General features: G+C 52.5%; 10 protein-coding genes across 10 annotated transcripts in view; all 10 read left to right on the forward strand.

Annotated features, from left to right (window-relative positions):
- Positions 1–41: 41 nt before the first annotated feature.
- On the forward strand, positions 42–1535 carry DQ04_00111050 (BRCA1-associated protein; the record flags this gene model as incomplete). Its single annotated transcript, XM_009308167.1, has 1 exon — positions 42–1535. The coding sequence occupies one exon, from the start codon at positions 42–44 to the stop codon at positions 1533–1535; it is 1494 nt and encodes a 497-aa protein (XP_009306442.1).
- Positions 1536–1802: 267 nt separating this feature from the next.
- DQ04_00111060 (hypothetical protein) lies at positions 1803–3035 on the forward strand (the record flags this gene model as incomplete). The annotated part of the gene is made up of 1 exon (XM_009308168.1): positions 1803–3035. The coding sequence occupies one exon, from the start codon at positions 1803–1805 to the stop codon at positions 3033–3035; it is 1233 nt and encodes a 410-aa protein (XP_009306443.1).
- A 193-nt stretch (positions 3036–3228) lies between these two features.
- On the forward strand, positions 3229–3849 carry DQ04_00111070 (putative rRNA maturation factor; the record flags this gene model as incomplete). Its single annotated transcript, XM_009308169.1, has 1 exon — positions 3229–3849. One exon carries the CDS (start codon positions 3229–3231, stop codon positions 3847–3849), a length of 621 nt encoding a protein of 206 aa, XP_009306444.1.
- Positions 3850–4312: 463 nt separating this feature from the next.
- On the forward strand, positions 4313–4816 carry DQ04_00111080 (hypothetical protein; the record flags this gene model as incomplete). Its single annotated transcript, XM_009308170.1, has 1 exon — positions 4313–4816. One exon carries the CDS (start codon positions 4313–4315, stop codon positions 4814–4816), a length of 504 nt encoding a protein of 167 aa, XP_009306445.1.
- A 31-nt stretch (positions 4817–4847) lies between these two features.
- Positions 4848–5777, forward strand: DQ04_00111090 (hypothetical protein; the record flags this gene model as incomplete). The annotated part of the gene is made up of 1 exon (XM_009308171.1): positions 4848–5777. One exon carries the CDS (start codon positions 4848–4850, stop codon positions 5775–5777), a length of 930 nt encoding a protein of 309 aa, XP_009306446.1.
- A 317-nt stretch (positions 5778–6094) lies between these two features.
- DQ04_00111100 (hypothetical protein) lies at positions 6095–6502 on the forward strand (the record flags this gene model as incomplete). Its single annotated transcript, XM_009308172.1, has 1 exon — positions 6095–6502. The coding sequence occupies one exon, from the start codon at positions 6095–6097 to the stop codon at positions 6500–6502; it is 408 nt and encodes a 135-aa protein (XP_009306447.1).
- Positions 6503–6765: 263 nt separating this feature from the next.
- DQ04_00111110 (cytochrome p450-like protein) lies at positions 6766–8367 on the forward strand (the record flags this gene model as incomplete). The annotated part of the gene is made up of 1 exon (XM_009308173.1): positions 6766–8367. The coding sequence occupies one exon, from the start codon at positions 6766–6768 to the stop codon at positions 8365–8367; it is 1602 nt and encodes a 533-aa protein (XP_009306448.1).
- A 1049-nt stretch (positions 8368–9416) lies between these two features.
- DQ04_00111120 (hypothetical protein) lies at positions 9417–11129 on the forward strand (the record flags this gene model as incomplete). The annotated part of the gene is made up of 1 exon (XM_009308174.1): positions 9417–11129. One exon carries the CDS (start codon positions 9417–9419, stop codon positions 11127–11129), a length of 1713 nt encoding a protein of 570 aa, XP_009306449.1.
- A 182-nt stretch (positions 11130–11311) lies between these two features.
- DQ04_00111130 (vacuolar transport protein 4A) lies at positions 11312–12658 on the forward strand (the record flags this gene model as incomplete). Its single annotated transcript, XM_009308175.1, has 1 exon — positions 11312–12658. One exon carries the CDS (start codon positions 11312–11314, stop codon positions 12656–12658), a length of 1347 nt encoding a protein of 448 aa, XP_009306450.1.
- Positions 12659–13069: 411 nt separating this feature from the next.
- DQ04_00111140 (hypothetical protein) overlaps positions 13070–14712 on the forward strand; it is a gene marked incomplete at both ends in the record, with an annotated part of 1743 nt that continues 100 nt past the window's right edge. The window contains one exon of the mRNA XM_009308176.1: positions 13070–14712. This exon is cut by the window's right edge and continues 100 nt beyond it. Within this exon, the coding sequence (XP_009306451.1) occupies positions 13070–14712 (1643 nt within the window).

The following is a 14712-nucleotide window of genomic DNA, read 5'->3' on the forward strand; positions in this document are numbered from 1 at the left end:
CTGTTGCTTTTACCCCTTAGCATTCTCTGCTCATATGAGAAATGCTGCGATACCAAGTCGCAGACATCCAGTCCGATGACCAAACGTGCGAAGCGCTGGGTGACCGTCCCGTGAGGTTGGTCGTCGGCCGAGTGCAGCTGCTTCGGCGGCTTGGATTCAAGCGTGAGTTCTTCGTCCCGTTTATCCCAACAAAGTGTATCCTCCTCCTATTCCAAACTTGCAACCCACTCAACGGACTTGCTCTTACAGAAGAGGCTTTAGGCATCGTCACCAGGTATCTTGAGTGGTTGACCAACAAGAGAGGTCAGTTAATGAATGTTCTGGAGTTGCTCGTTTGCACACTGTCCGGCTGCGTTCTTGTGATAATTGAGTGCGCCGATGTGCTAAGCGCATTGGAAGTGCACTCCTTGACGCAGGAGGACACTGCACCATCTGTTGGAAACCGACGTGTGTTCTCTTTTCCTTGCGACAAGGATCCAATCCCAGAGGAAGAATTTGATAATCTGTATATTGTTCCAACGTGTACAATATGTGCCGAGCGGCTTGAACCGACACTGACCGGTTACACCTCCCGCACGTGCCGCTGTGCCACAAGCAAAGATTGTGCGTGTTTCCTTGAACAATCTTCCTGCACAGTTTGTCAAACGCTAATCAAAATGCAACGTGAGAGCAATGGTGTTCAGTGCGAGGTGTGTAAGGTGTCAGGTGACCCTTGGATTTGTTTGGTGTGCGGCTTTGTTGGCTGCAGTCGCTATCAAGCCATGCATGCAAGAGAACATTTCTTGCAGAAACGGCACCTGTTTTCTATGAGTCTCCTAACACAGCAGATATGGGACTACGACAGCGATGCCTTTGTTCACCGCATTGTTGTTGTGTTTGATAATGTCACTGGGGTGACCCATCGCGTGCAATACCCCGACAGAGATAACATGCCAACATCTCTCGAAGATGACACGGGTGACCTCGTTACTGAAACGGCAAAAAAGAAACATATTAACGCAAAGTACGACTCGAAGGTAGAGATGTCTAATGAGCAGTTAGCGCTGATGATCAAAAATGAACTGGACACTCGACGTGCAGAGTATGAGAGTGAACGGCAGCAGCAGCGTTTGTTGCTCGACCAAGTGACGGGACAAAATGTAAACGACTCAGATGTTTACAACATTATGGGCAGTGAAGCAATGTATGGTACTAATCGCCAACGCTGGATCTCTGTATTTCTTGCCAACCAAAGCCTCGAGGATGAACTACAGCAGCGAAGACACGAGGAATCTATGCTCTTGGAGTCAGCTCAAAAGTATAATGATGAGTTGCGTTATGTGATAAGATTCCACGCGATGCAGGACGGTCGCCTTACGGCGGATATTGCTGATCTGAAAGAGACTATAAAGGAGGTAGAAACAAACCTCCGCATGCGTCAACGAATCGCTGAGCAGTTGGGTGAGGATGGGTGCGAACGCGTCTATGTGGTGGGAAGCAGCACGCGTAAGGCTTCTACTAAACCGAAGAGACAGCCGCCCAAGGCTCCGAAATAAGTGCTCCCCCGTACGTACCATATCCAAATCCACCGTCATCTCCTCTCACCTTTTCATTTCTCAGTATCTTTGAAGGTGAAAAGGTGAGCAAATGGGGAGAACCAGAAGCCATGTCTATGCAGATGTACTAATGACATTCGTTTTCATTCTTTTTTTTTTTCAATTTATTTCATTCCTCCTTTGTTCTATCTGTTTTTTGTTGTTGTCTTGTTTGCAAAGCTCATCGAAGTGGGGGGCAGAGGTAAAAGTGCAGTCTGCGAATGCTACATGCAGTGTCACTCGTCATCTGAGAGTACGAAGGGCGAACCTGACGTGGTGTATCTGCTGCAGTGTGTGAAGAATGCTGTTCGCCGCGACTACAAGTCTTACCACGCCTTCGAAGTGGCGTGCGTGGATGTGGTTACCCTGTGGGCTGCTGCTGGGAACGACGATACGGCGCTGAACCACGACGCGCGACGGGAGCTTGTGTCGGTGTGGCCAACGTTTCTCACGGGGAGTGCCGTGTATGTGGCGAAGGGGTCGCCGCTGTCGTCTTCGCGTCCGCTTCTTGAGGCGATTGTGGCGTCCGCTGATGCTACGACAGGGGAAGATATGTCAGTTTCTGCTGCAAATACCTCATGTGTAGAGGAAGTTGTGCGTCTGCTCGTCTCGCACGTGCGTCAGCGGACCGCAACTCTCTCGTCCTTGATCCCGCCACTGGACGTGCTGCAGCAAGTTATCGGTATCATTGAAATTATTCAAGAGTACCACCTCGTTAGCGGTGATGACGCCGCAACATCCGCCGCTAAGAAACTTGGGGAGGTCTACAACGCCTTGGTGGAACGCTATATTGCATTGTTCGTAGAGGAAGTTGCGTTTCCCAGCTACTGGAACGTGAGCCGGCAGTCATCCTCTTTGTGTGTGCTTATCAACGGGGTGCACCCCGCCATCTACTTTTGCTTCACCACGTTGGTGAATCTTGTGCAGGGGTGGAAGCGTCGGATGTATATGACAGACGACAGACCCTGTCGTCAGATTGTTGCGCGCGTGTGGGAGAGGGGCGCTGCAGCGATCACCCTTCTCGCAGAGGAAAACGAGCTTAGTGACACGCGGAAGAAGCAGATCCAATCGGACGCTTTGCATTTTGTTCTGTTTGCTCGTATGTTTCGTAGTTTTGTTGGCGAATATTTCTTTTGTTCCGTTTCGGCGGCTCTCGTGAGACTTCTTGAGGCGGTGGTGAAGTGCGTCCACGGTGGAAGAGCCACAGTCATGTCGCCACATGGCCTTGCCGCTTTCGAGAAGGAGATTTGGAATGTACCGCCGATTGAGGCATCAGAGTGGACGCCGTGCGTTGCCAATGCCGCCGCCGCCACAACCACCAGCTGTAGTGGTAGTAGTGGAAGCAGCAGCAACGGCGCTTTCACGCCATGGAGCAGTGAGTTTATTCGCCAAACTCATGTGAAGGCCGCGCAAATACCGCCTGATGGTTGGGAGCATTTCCCATTTCGGCTGTTGATCTGATTGCCGGAGAAAATGAACGGTGTAATTATCCACTTATCGATGCCGTGTGGCATTTTGACGTGCAATTCTGAAAGCCTCAGCAGCGTTGTTTTGTTTCTGCTTTCCTTTCATGTTTCTTTCTTTTTGTTCGCATCCTCTCTGTGTGTCTATTTCTTTCTCTTTCTCTATATGTGTGTATGTGTATCATGAAGCAATGCCGCGGCCGTTTTACCGTCGCGTCTGTATTCACGGTGCGACGCCCCGATTCGGCGATGCCGTGCAGAAGCTGGCAGAGGCGGTGCTCTGGCTGGAGCGCGCACCGGCGTCTGTTGAGCTGTCTATTCGCTTTGCTCAGCCGTCGCAGATGCAGGCGCTGAACCACGAGCACCGCGGCATAGACCGCCCGACGGATGTGCTCACGTTCCCTGGCAGTGGCAGCGGCACACCTGAAGTCTGTTGGTCGAACGAACTCATCCTCTCTCATCCACATAATGATCCAGATGCAGATGAATGGAGTGCATTTGAAAGTTCACTGCGGCAGCAGCGTGCAATGCTGCTGGACCTAGGTGACATTTACTTTAGTGTCGAGTACGTCTGGCTCCGCTGCCTTCGCCGCCCTGAAAGGAACTTGCGATTCCACGATTACCTACAGGCGGCGTTGACCCACGCAATGCTACATGCCTTGGGGTACAACCACGACACCCCAGAGAGCTGGCGGAAGATGTCGAGGCGGGAGAAGTTTCTGGCACAGCAGCTGGTTACATGGCAGCGCCGTTGGCCGGGCTGCCTGACGGAGTTGGATGGCATCGAGTTTCTCACCTCGGCCAGACCCTGAGGAATACAGAGAGAGGTGTGTGGGTGCTCTCTCTCCTTCCCTTGTTCACAGTTTCCGTGGGTTAGATGGTATAGCCGGCGGAATTAAAGTCCAGGAGAATGTGTTGTTGTTGTTGTTGTTGTTTTTTGAAGAGGAAGAATATGAACTCTTTGTTGGCCTTGTTGGATTCCTCTGTTCATTAATGTTTTTTTTTTCTTCTTTCTTGCCCGTTGCCTTGGTTGCATTAAAGGTTTATGACGCTGCTGCATAACCCGCAGTGTTCTTCGCAAACCGCNTTCACAGTTTCCGTGGGTTAGATGGGATAGCCGGCGGAATTAAAGTCCAGGAGAATGTGTTGTTGTTGTTGTTGTTGTTGTTTGAAGAGGAAGAATATGAACTCTTTGTTGGCCTTGTTGGATTCCTCTGTTCATTAATGTTTTTTTTTCTTCTTTCTTGCCCGTTGCCTTGGTTGCATTAAAGGTTTATGACGCTGCTGCATAACCCGCAGTGTTCTTCGCAAACCGCGGTGCCTCCGCTCGAGGTGGCGCCACCGCCGGGCTGCAAAGCGCTGCGCTTCACAGCACCGCGCCGGCGTCCCATGTTCAACAAGCGGCTCTCGGACGCACAGAAGAGGCGTTGCCCTGAGATTAAGCTGAGGCAACCATTCACTGGCCTGCCACCGCCGCTGCCGAAACGTGCCGCTGACGTCATGGAAAGGGTGCAGACACTGGAACTTTGCACGCTCATAGATGACGAGGCGGCCCGGCTGACCTCACCTGACGCTCCGCATTGTCACATCATCGATGAGGTGATGGATGCTCTCTTTGAAAACTTCTGCACGGCACCGCAGCGGTGCGCATGGAATACACCTGCCCCACGCCCAGAGTGGAAGGATGAGTTTCGACTCAAGAGCGAGTGGTGGGTCTCTATGCGCATCTTACCTTGCACCGTGANATACACCTGCCCCACGCCCAGAGTGGAAGGATGAGTTTCGACTCAAGAGCGAGTGGTGGGTCTCTATGCGCATCTTACCTTGCACAGTGAAGCCCAAGGAACATTACCCGCCCTTCATCCCATGGGGCATGAGGAGCATGCAGACAGAGAATCAGTTTATCGCGGATATTGCCCTTCACATGAGACAAAAGGCGGCCGTGTTCTCCCTTGTGCATCTCTCTCACGTCACACTTACCCCGGAACGTGCAAATGTCTTGCTCTTTGATGGCATTCTGCGCAATGAGGCCCGTGCCTTGGAATGTCTTTCAGTTCCATTTTGTGAAGTTGGTGCGGCCACGCTCCTCTTGTTGCTTTGTGGTCTCAATCAGTGTCGCGCCCTTCAGCCTCAGCTACGTTATTTGAACCTCTCGTGGAACTGGATCGACGCATCGTGCTCGCACATGTTAGCGATGCTGCTGGGGCGCACATCCGTACGAAGATTGAGCTTGCACGGCAATCGGTTTGGTGGTGGCGATGCAATAACCTTCCAGGAGTTTCTCCTTCAAGGTTGCGCACACTTGGAAGAGTTGGATCTTAGTTACACCTCCTTGACACGAGCAGAGGTGTGTGCCCTTATTAGGTGCCTCCCGCAGCTTCGAAATCTCGAGGTGCTCCTCCTCGATGGTGTTCAGGTACCGGAGAGCAAAGCGGTTGCATTATCCTCCGCCATAAGACAATCAAAGCTTACGTACGTCTCACTCAAAGGGATTCTCGCGTGCTCAGGCGAAGCTTATCTTCAGCGCATTCGCGTAGCCTGTCACCGTAACCTTGTGTCCCGAAATGTGCAGAAGGACAAGAGCACAATGCGGCACTTGGCAGAGTCATTGAGTTTTTTTGAGGCCTTTGAACGCAGAGCGTGCAATTGGGTTGGCGATGACGCCAGCGCTCTTCCCCCGTCGTATCGCCCATTTACCACAAATGAACCGTCTCTACCGCCAATTGATGAATACGCCTAAATCTGGGTTGGGGAAAGCAGGATGTAAAAGAAAAAAAAAGTAGCAACGAGTGTTTTGCGTTCCGATCTATGTGCACGTATTGATCTTGCTGATTTGTTTTGTATCTTTAATGTAGTGGGGAGGGGAACAGAAGGGTGGAGAACGCGTTCTTGTGGTTGCTCCTGTCAACGATGTATCTCCTTTTTTTTTCACGCTTTCTGCTGCATGGAAGTATGCACGTTGCTCACCGCACACTATATCGAGAGAAGTGCACCTTTTTCTCTGTACATCGCCATCATTGAGAACAGGCTGTAAGCCAAAGAGATACGGGCTCAATAATGCTCCGCCGTACATTGTGGCTGCAGTCGACTCCGACGACGACGACGACGCATACCAACGCGCAGCAAAAAGTTCTCGAGATTAACTCCGCATACTCTCTACTGCGGATGTGTTATCGTTCCATCGACATTCGAGTGAAGTCACGTCATGCGCGTCAATTTCTCCATAGGCGACTGATGGAGCAGTGGCGTGAGCACTCTCAGGAGACCAACCCCGAGAAGCAGCGCTTTCTTATGGACCACGCGGGCGCGTTTCTGCAGGCTCTTCACTCACCACGGAACCCGAAGCCTGGCGAGGTCATCACCTTCCAGCTCTCGCGCAGGCAGGCCTATGAAGAGGCGCTGAAGGCGAAGGCGGAGCGCGCCAAGACAGTACACAAGCTGCCCGCTGGTGCGAAGCTGAATTAGCAGGCCTTGGGCGGCACGCTTGAAGTCTTGCATATGGGCACGAATACCCTGTGCGTGCGTGTGTGTGTGTGTAACTGTTTATTGTATGTTTTCTCTTGTATTTATTTTTTCTCATCTTTCATTCTTTCTTATTTTCTTCTCGGTGGTAGTTAGTTGTTGTTTGTTGTTGTTTTTTTCGCTGTCGGTTGGTGGATTCAACCCCCCCACCACCACCACCACCACCACCACTACAAGGAGAGAGCCCCTTAAGATTGTCTCTTTGTATGCGTTCGGGCACCGTCACGGTGTTGTCCGCGATAGCAACAACAACTTTTGCCGTGTCCTGTGGGCTTCGTATCCTGTGGTGTGGGCTCTCAAGCCCGCCCGGCATCCCAAGCCCGCCCATCCCGCCGCACGATGGCGATGGTGTTGTTAACCGTTACATCAAGCGTTTCTTCCTGCAGCACTTGTATGTGTTGCGCAAGGGGGAATCGCTGTTCCGCCTCCTAGAGTGGGCACGTCTCTTCCACCACAAGCCCTTTGCAACGCGCATCTTCTTCCGCAGCCACATTGTCATCTCGAGCGCAGCAGACCTGGAGGAGGTGCTACTGCGGCAGGAAGATAGTTTCTGCAAGCGCACTGGATACGATCTACTGCGCCTCATCATTGGTGACGGTCTCCTGGCCATGGGAGGTAAGAAGAAGCATGCGGTGCATCGTCGCATATTTTCGGAAGTGTTTCATTCGGCGAACATCAAGGGTCTTGCCAACGAGGTTATGCGCTTGCATGTGCTTCGCCTGCTTGGCACCTTCTTTGAGCTCGTCCTCCGCGCCGGCGATGGTGTCGTGACGATAAACATTGGCGACTACACGCGCCGCATGGCTCTCAGTATCGTTGGTGATGCAGCGTTCCGTGCCTCGAGAGAGGACTCTGAAGCGGCGCTTGAGGCCTTTGCTACCCTTTCAAAATACGAAAATATGAGTTTCTTCTGCCCGTATTACCGAACACGTCCTCAAAAGGAAGCGGAAAAGGTTCTGATGGACTTAAGCAATGCACTTTTGCAGAATGCCAATGATGGTATTTGCTCACAGCGACGAGTAGTTTTGGATGCGCTGATAGATCAGTTCTATGTACAATTTAATAGAAATGATGTTGTGAATCACCTGATTACATTCCTTTTCGCAGGGCATGACACAACTAGCAATACACTGCACTTCCTCTTTGCCCTTGTTGCGCGCGATGCGAGAGTCCAGCAGCGGCTCTACGATGAGTTGGAGATGATCATGCCGGGCCTCTGTACGTGCCCCACCGTAGAGGAGCTGCTGGAGTGCGAGTACCTCGTTGCCGTTGTGCGTGAAGTGATGCGCCTCTTTCCTGCTGCCCCCCTCATTTATCGTGATGCGGAGAAGGATGTCATTCTCCCCGCTTCGGGTGTGATGGTGCCGAAGGGAAGCGTCTGCATGCTGAGCATATTCAGTGTGCACCGCTGCGAAGAGATATACGGCAAAGACGTTGACGAATTCCGGCCGGAGCGTTGGCTCGGTGAGGAGGGGCGGGCGCTGCGCGATCGGTGCGGGCTGTGCGGCTACCTTCCCTTCAGCACCGGGCGCCGCAACTGCATCGGCAAGGAGTACGCCCACTACGAGGTGCTTCTCACGGCGGCGGTGGTGCTGCGCCACCTACGCCTCGAGGCAATCGGCCCGTTTCCGCGGGCGCGTTTTTGGTTCACGATTTCTTCGCCGGACCCGTGCCGTGTGAAGCTCATTCGACGGGAGTGCATTTCGTGCACATGCATGGCGAAGAACGTGCGCAGGCTGCAGGGGTATGGCACGGCCGAAGTGCCCGCGTCAATTTGCAGTGATGCGGTGGGGCATGCTCTGGAGTAAGAACCAACGAGGCGGCAATACAAACAGACGAAGAATAGAAACGGAATGATCGCTCTAAAACAAAAGAAACCGAAACATCTGAGCAAATAAAGGAAGAATCGAGAGACGGGAAGAAACTCGCAAATCTTTGGCTCTCTGATGTGCTTGACAGGGGCAATTAAAAAAAAAAAACGTGTAGTTTTTCGTTGATTTCGTGGGGGGGGAAGAGGGTGTAGTATGCTTTGTTCTTCCTGAAGGCATCCATCATTCCATCTGAGCCGTTTGGTCACATATTTCTTCTTATTGGGTCGCTTTGGTTTTTATTGCATGTCTTGTGTTTGGTCCCCGCTGCTTCTGGGGGGCGGTAGGCGTGGGCTCTTTGGGCACTGAGCATTGTGCGTTTCCGAAGCTACTGATGTTTTGTGCTCAGATAAACAACTGCACCAGACTCTTTCCTTTTTCTTTTCTTCTGAGTGTGTGGGCCCTACTAACTCCCTCTCCCCTCCTTTTTTTTTTAACTTCGTTTTCGTTTTTTTTTTGTTTTTTTGCTGTCTGCTTTCTCATACCGTTTTCATGTATTTTTCTTTGTTATGTGAAAAGATGGAAAGCAGAAAACACATCACGCCGGGCTGCAGGAGTGCGGAGGTCAAGTGTATCTGTGTGTTGTGCTAATGTGCAGAGGTGTGTGGGACGCGCTGGCGTCGGAAGGGCTGCGGTGGCTCCGCTACAGAGCACCGTATGTGACCATGCTGCCATAAAGTGGCAAATGCCCTCGGGCGCGCAAAATGTGAGTAACGCGCGCAAAGGCGCATGGGATGAGGATATGCCATTGTCTGTTATATTGTGTGGGCTACATCGTTTTACTTCGCGACTGCTTGATTGTTTTTTGTTTTGCTTTTCTTTAAAGTTGTGTGCATTACGCCAGAGGCACACCCTTGCAAAACCATATTTCACGCTATTGCCGTTTTTCTACCACTTTCTCGTTGTTGTTGTTGTTGTTTTATTGTCCTTTGCGGGAAACCACAAGCAAAGTCTGTGCCTCTGGTGGCATTGGCGGTCTCTCTCTGGAAATGGCAGAGAGAGTGGCAGGTAAGCCTCTGCGCGGCGTCGCACATTTCCCTCCCACTGGGACACCGCGAGCACGCGCCGCCACTGGTATCGCTGCGGTGGGAACTGCTGCTGCAGCGGCAGCCAATACGACGTATGGTGTGGTGGCTACAGCAACTCTGCGCGCCTCGAATCATTGCGAGGGGGAGCTAACAGTCATGACGGTGGAAACGGACGCATCACCAATGATTGTTGGGCGGCGCACTTTCGCTTTCAGCACGGAGCCTCTGCATGGCATTCTCAAAGTGGCCTGGGCTGGTATCGTGGCTGTGGCACTAATGAGCTCGTCGGGCGAAGTGTTGTGCATGCCATCTGGACTGCGTGAGAGCGATGATGATGATGATGGTGATTACAGCGACAGCAGCTGTGGTGACACGGATGAAGACAGGGACAACTTGTGTCTGCGTGCTGCAGCCCACGCTGTTGACATGTGTGCCCTGAAGGTCGGCGGTTGCCCTGTCGTTGTGACCGCCGGTCACCAGCGGACGTACAGCTACGCATTCCCAACTGCACGCATCTCTGCTGGGACACACCATGAGCCGCGTGACTTATGCATTGGCTCATTCTATGCTATTGCCGGTGTTGCGTGCAGCAGCAGCTCACCTGCACTTCTCGTCGGTTGTAGATTGGGGAGCGTTGATGTATTCGAATGGGTGTCCCTCACGGAGAGTCCTGTTGCTCTGCGCTCTATTCTCACAGATCCGTCGACGCGCTATGTGGGCATCGCTGCCAGCCCCTCCTGCTGCTGCGGGGCTGTGCGAAAAATTACCCTATGTGTCTTTGGCGAAATGGTGTCGAGCGCAGAGATGGACGCTGCTGGTGATTTGCGGCGCTCGGATGGTGTACCGTTTGAAGTTGCAACGACTGCCGATTCCCACATAACGCATACTCCGTCGTGGAATGACGTCTGTCGTGACGCGTCGTGTCGGCCGCAAGCCTACGGACCGTCACTATTGGTACTTCAGCCGCAACTTTGCCCGGGAGCTTCCGCTCTACACTCCCTTGTTATTACTGTTGTTCAAGCTGATTCGTGTGCGACCGCTGCGTCCGTTTCTGGGTCAGACTGTGATGGGAGAAAAGTCTCATTTGTGGATGTCAGCGTAGTGGAGGCGACATCTCCGGAGTGTGAGCGCGCATTATCCAGACTTTCTGGAGCGGTCAATGTGCTTCCTATGCTGCGGTGTGTGACACCTGGTGGTTGCCATGAGTTTGGTGAGTTGTGCCTCTGTGATGAAAAGTATGCTGTCTTCTTTGGGTGCGCCGATACAAGAAAGCTGGAGCCACGCAGTGTTATTCATCTTGATCGTGCAGACGATCGATTGGTGGGTATGATGTGGCTTCCTCATGCCCAGAACGTGATGCTGCTCTCTGGCAGCCTTATTAGCTCTGACGACGTGTCCCTCGGGGACCATGTCAAGGGAGTAAAGGTGGAGAACCCTGTATGTGTTGTTGGCGACCTCGTTCTCTCTCATATAAAGCCGCTGCCGTGGGTGGAGAAAAGTGCCGCTGCTGGCGAAGTGACACTGGCGCAGGTGGAGGAGGTGGTGCGTGCTGTTGTGCAGGAAGAAAGCAAGAAGACTTTGGCCCTGGTGGAGGAGCGCCTGGGTGCATTGGAACGCATCATACGTGAGGTGCTGTGCGAGGTGAAGAGGGGATCAACGAAGGGAAGCGTGTAACAAAACGGTACAAAGGAATATGTGCCGGGGTCCGTTTTCTATTCCTTCCTTATTTTCATTCGTTTTATTTTATTTTCCTGCACCAATGGACGATCTGTGACGGTAATGTGGCGGAATGATTCGTTTTTTTTTTCTTTTGGTCTTGTAAAGACGTGGGCGGAGGAACCGATCGTTGCACCTTCATGGCAGCATCCCTCTCGCCCAGGAAGGTGGATGAAGCCTTGCTACTCGCTTCAGAGGCACGGGATTTGCTTCTGCGTTACGGCCACAGCAGAAAAGCGAGTGTGACCTCGCTCGTTCGCATTCAAGAAACACTGCGAGCCATACTCCAGTGTACATCGCTTATGCAAGCATACGATACAACACCGTACCACTGCGGCATCTACAATCACGTGTCGCGAACGTTTCTTAGTGTGCTTGATCTACAGCTCGAAGACAGTCCTTCTAGCGGTCCGGTAAGGTGCAGTCAAGACGCAACTGAAGTCCTCACATGTAGTGTTCCTTGCACCATCGTGGGTAGCGACGGTGAAGGGGTGGGTGATGCTGAGCTACCGCCGCCTGATGGTGGCAGCATCACCACCAGCACCAGCAGCGTGAGGTGGGCTGACATTGTGGGATGCGAGGATGCCATTGCAGCGCTGAAGCAGGCAACAATTTTGCCGTTGCAATTCCCACACCTTTTTCAAGGGCCGCGGCGGTTTTCCCGACGGATTTTGTTGTACGGCCCGCCTGGTACAGGCAAGACGCTCCTTGCTGCAGCGGCAGCAACAGGATACGGGGCACCGCTTCTCACCATTTCGTCGGCGGACATTCTCAGCAAGTGGATTGGGGAATCTGAGCGGCAGGTGCGGCGTGTTTTCGACGCAGCCACCCGGCCTCCCCGTTGTATTCTCTTCCTTGACGAAGTGGACGCCATCTGCAGCGTCCGCGGTGCCGCGGGTGAGAGTGAAGCCTCACGACGTGTCAAGACGGAGTTACTGCTCCGAATGCAGAGCCTGAACTCCGATCGCATCACAATCATTGCGGCAACAAACATGCCGTGGGAACTGGACTCTGCATTCCGTCGGCGCTTTGATCATCTCATCTTTGTAGGACTTCCGTCGCCCTCTGCGCGTCGACAACTCTTTGCGTTAGAGCTGCAGCATGTGTCACACACTCTTAGCGACGAAGACGTTGAGTGGCTTGTCAATAGCACAGAGGGCTACTCGGCGTCTGACATTCGGCATGTTGCACAGCACGCTGCAATGGAGCCCGTCCACCAGATCACCCAGACGGAGTACGTCAAACCCGTACCGGCAGCGGGAGTAGCAGCGACAGAACGCACAGATGGCATCTGTTACATTTCTTGCTCAGAGGCGGATGAGAATGCGCTCCCGCTTCATAGCATTCCTGCTGCGGAGCTTCACGTGCCAAAAGTTTGCCGTCGTGATTTCGAGACCGCGCTTCGTGGGTTTCCCCCAACGGTTTCAAATGAAGAGATGCTGAAGTTCACGCACTGGCGCAGTCGTGAGGGTCGGTCTGTCGCATGACACATCCTCTACGCAAGTGCACGCCGCCTTTCTTCTAATGCTCCCTCAACTCTTCCGTTCTTCACATTTGAATAGCCGTCGTCGCTAACTCTCTGTGTACTCTTTTCGTGTGGGTTGTTGGGGGGATTTTCATATTGTTTGATAATGCTTGCTCGTTCTGCTGTTGGATACGTCGCCAATTTTGTAGCGACTCATCTACACCCATTGACTGATGCTTTTCGCTCTCTCTTTCTCTTTCTTTTTCTCTTGGCTACTCTTCTCTCAGCACAACTGTGCGCTTCCCTCGTACATCGCCTCGCCGCAGGTCTGAGGACTGAACACACAAGCAAAAGTTGCTTGCTGCGAATTGTATACCGCTCTGGTGGCTTCGAAAGTGACACGGTGCTGCGAGACGGGGGTGGGGGGCGCAGCATGCTGGCGACCAATCGAGGGAAGAAGCCGGCCGACATGCGCACGCCGAGTAAGTGCAAAACTAGTCACTCTCCTCCAAACGATGTGCAGTACTCGGTTGTCAAGGAGCACCACCGTCATAGGTGGCTGCGGCAGGAACGACTGTTAGAGATAACATTCACGCACGTGTACAATTGCAGGCCTCCACAGCGGAATGGTGCACTGCCACGTATTACAAAACAATTTCCTCTTACATCCATCACCACAATTGGTGTCAAGGGTACAAATGCATTTTGCCTTCATGTCCGAAACGATCACGCGTATTACTACTACACACCGAGGGCGATTGAGATTGCCCACAAGATTCAGCGGTATGTTGCAGCTGCAAATGCTGTGGAAGTTCTTCTTGATGCTGAAGACAAGCGGAGAAGCATTCTCATGGAGGAGTTAGTCAATGGGTCGATCCCACTTCCTGGAGCACAGTTGTGCGGTATTGGCAGTGAGTACCCGTACCGCAGTTATCGCTCAGCAAAGTTGCGGTGCGAAATCAATCGAGTGCTTCGGAAAGGCGCTTTGGGGGAAAGCACTGAACTAAATAAGTTGGCTCGCTTCTGGAGGGAAAAGAGTGCGGATGATGAAATGGACCTGTCTGAGTTGCGCAGCGCTCTGAGTAACATCGGGGAGCAATGCACCAGACATATGCTGGAACAAGCTGACTCGCCAGCGCGAGGTGTCCCCTATTCGGATGTGGCCATGTGTGTTGAAGATTCCCTTCAGCGATTTGTAATAAAGCCTAATTTTGACAAGATGATGGCCTTCCTCCGACGCGACGAAGATTTGGCGGAGAAAGAGGAGATTTTCAACAGACAGCGTGACCTCCTTCGGGGAAGATCGGCAGATGTTTTTAAAGTTCCAGAATACCTGCGTTCACTCAACTATGAGCTTGTCCTGAGCCACTTCGACCTCCTAGCGGCCCTTACAAGCCCCAATGACATTTTAGACGAACTCATCAACATTGCTGCTTGCATATGTTTAACGATTCATGTGGCTGCAGAATTCCCAGGTGTGACAAGCAAGCGCTCCAAAACAGCCCACAGGGTAAGGAGTGGCGACTGCAACGGCGTAGTAGAGCCGCATAGTGAGTCTGCGCTTAGGAGTAAAAGTACACCTGCAGATATGACAGCACTCGTGTCGCCGGTAGCAGTTGGGCCCCACCCGGCAACTCCCGCTCAGCAAGACAGCGGAGTCTTTAGAGCAATTGTGTCATACCTCCAGCGTGGGGACACGAACCTGTCATCCCTCAGTAATGCGAATAGTTCCACTACCATCGCGCTCTCGGTCGAGAAGACGTCTTACATTCAATCTAATGTACATCTCTCCCTGCCGCCAGATCGCACCCTTAGTCAAGGGGGAGAACCACGACCGCTGACAATATGCTTGGACACTTCTGTCGAGAGCAGCGACGAGGAGCTCTCTGTAACTCAGCTCAGCTCAGCCTCTGGCCGACTTGTCCATCTGGATCGTGGGGGAGTCTCAGCAGATGATATGCTTCCTCTCTTTATTCACCTGCTGTGTGAAAGTGATGTCTCTAATATTTGTTTCCTCGTTCGTTTTGTGAACCTCCTGCGTGACCCAGACGACAGTTCGGAGCGTGCCTACTACTT

The sequence above is a fragment of the Trypanosoma grayi genome, assembly GCF_000691245.1.
Source record: "Trypanosoma grayi strain ANR4 Tgr_11_V1, whole genome shotgun sequence".
In the NCBI taxonomy this organism is placed as follows: Eukaryota; Euglenozoa; class Kinetoplastea; order Trypanosomatida; family Trypanosomatidae; genus Trypanosoma; species Trypanosoma grayi.